Source organism: Austrofundulus limnaeus, unplaced genomic scaffold, assembly GCF_001266775.1.
Source record: "Austrofundulus limnaeus strain Quisiro unplaced genomic scaffold, Austrofundulus_limnaeus-1.0 Scaffold37, whole genome shotgun sequence".
Lineage (NCBI taxonomy): Eukaryota > Metazoa > Chordata > Actinopteri > Cyprinodontiformes > Rivulidae > Austrofundulus > Austrofundulus limnaeus.
Window position 1 is genome coordinate 95,048 of NW_013952439.1, and position 1,249 is coordinate 96,296.

The window sequence follows — 1,249 nt, forward strand, 5'->3', positions numbered from 1 at the left end:
ATCTTATTTTGTTCCAGCTTGTTTTCATTCCGGCTCGTTATCTTTTAATGTTGAAAAAACTGGACTGCACTGTTTCAGCTGGATGTTTGCCATCTTTATACTCAGCTGCTGGAGTGTGATGTTATTTGTGTCAGGTGTGGATCGTACAAACAACAGGATGCCAGAAAGGTATATTTTTATACGTCTCATCCAACAATTAAATTGCTCTATCTAGAGGTACCATACAACTTGATAGGTTTTATCTGTTTTTAACATTTGAATATAACATTTGGCCTTTAGAAAAAATATTTTTTTATTATTCTAACTGCTCACTTTTGCTCAAAACTTTTATCTTTAGTTATCATAATGCATTTTTGATACTTAAGTACAGTAAATGTCAGATACTTTAAGTTGTTTACTCGAGTAATATACTTAAAGGAGACTACTTTCACTCAAGAATCACTTTAAGGACTGATTTTCATACAAGAAATCTTCTGTATTATAGGTTTTCCTCATCTGTACAGCAGTGGTTCACAGAGGAGGGGGTCTGAGAGAGAGACAGAGAGGGTTGGCTCACTCTTTACCTCTCCTCCCTCTACTTTCTCTCCCAACACAACACCGCACACACACAGCCTCTCCAGCTCTCCAAAGCAACAGGCGAGAAGAAGGAAGAGAAAAGAGAGCAGCTCCAGCAACTTTCTTCGTTGTTTTTTTTTCTCCCTCTATTTGCGCCCGAGGGGGCGACGAGAGGCTTCCATAAAACATGGGAAACGTGGCGCTTTTTCAGACGGATCGCTTGGATATGAGAGGGAAGTGAAAACAGGAGGGGAGGACGCGCTTCTTATTTTATGAGACGTCAAAGTTTTCCGTCGGTTAACGAAGCAGGCGCCTGTGAGCCTTTCTCTCCCCCCCGTCCTCACACACACCCCACCTCAGCTTGGTGACTGCATGTCCCCGGGTCTCTGCGGAGGGCAGTGAAAGGATGCCAGGATGCCCTGTCTGATCTCCCGTCTGCTCGTCCTCTGGCTGAGCGTGCACAGGCTGGTGTGGTGCTCGGAGCGCGCGTCCTCCGCCCGCGAGCGCTTCAAGGTGGTCATCGCGCCTGTCATCTGCAAGCGGATCTGCCTGAACGGACAGTGCCACGACCGGTGCGAGCAGGGCAACAACACCACGCTGATCGCCGAGAACGGCCAGGGGGCCGACACGCTCATCGGACAGGGCTTCAGGGTCGGTGAGTCAACGAGACAAAGCGCTTTCTTTATTATGGGGG

The 1,249-nt window shown here is 47.3% G+C and overlaps 1 protein-coding gene across 3 annotated transcripts in view; it reads left to right on the top strand.

The window, feature by feature from the left end:
- The first annotated feature begins 492 nt into the window (after positions 1–492).
- ltbp3 (latent transforming growth factor beta binding protein 3) overlaps positions 493–1,249 on the top strand; it is a 42,197-nt gene continuing 41,440 nt past the window's right edge. Inside the window, exon 1 of one of the 3 annotated variants that reach the window (XM_014006632.1) lies at positions 493–1,210. In XM_014006632.1, coding sequence (XP_013862086.1) covers positions 970–1,210 — 241 coding nt within the window. In that variant the 5' untranslated portion in view covers positions 493–969. The remainder of the gene's footprint in view (positions 1,211–1,249) is intronic. The other 2 variants (XM_014006634.1, XM_014006633.1) reach the window with 2 other exon arrangements.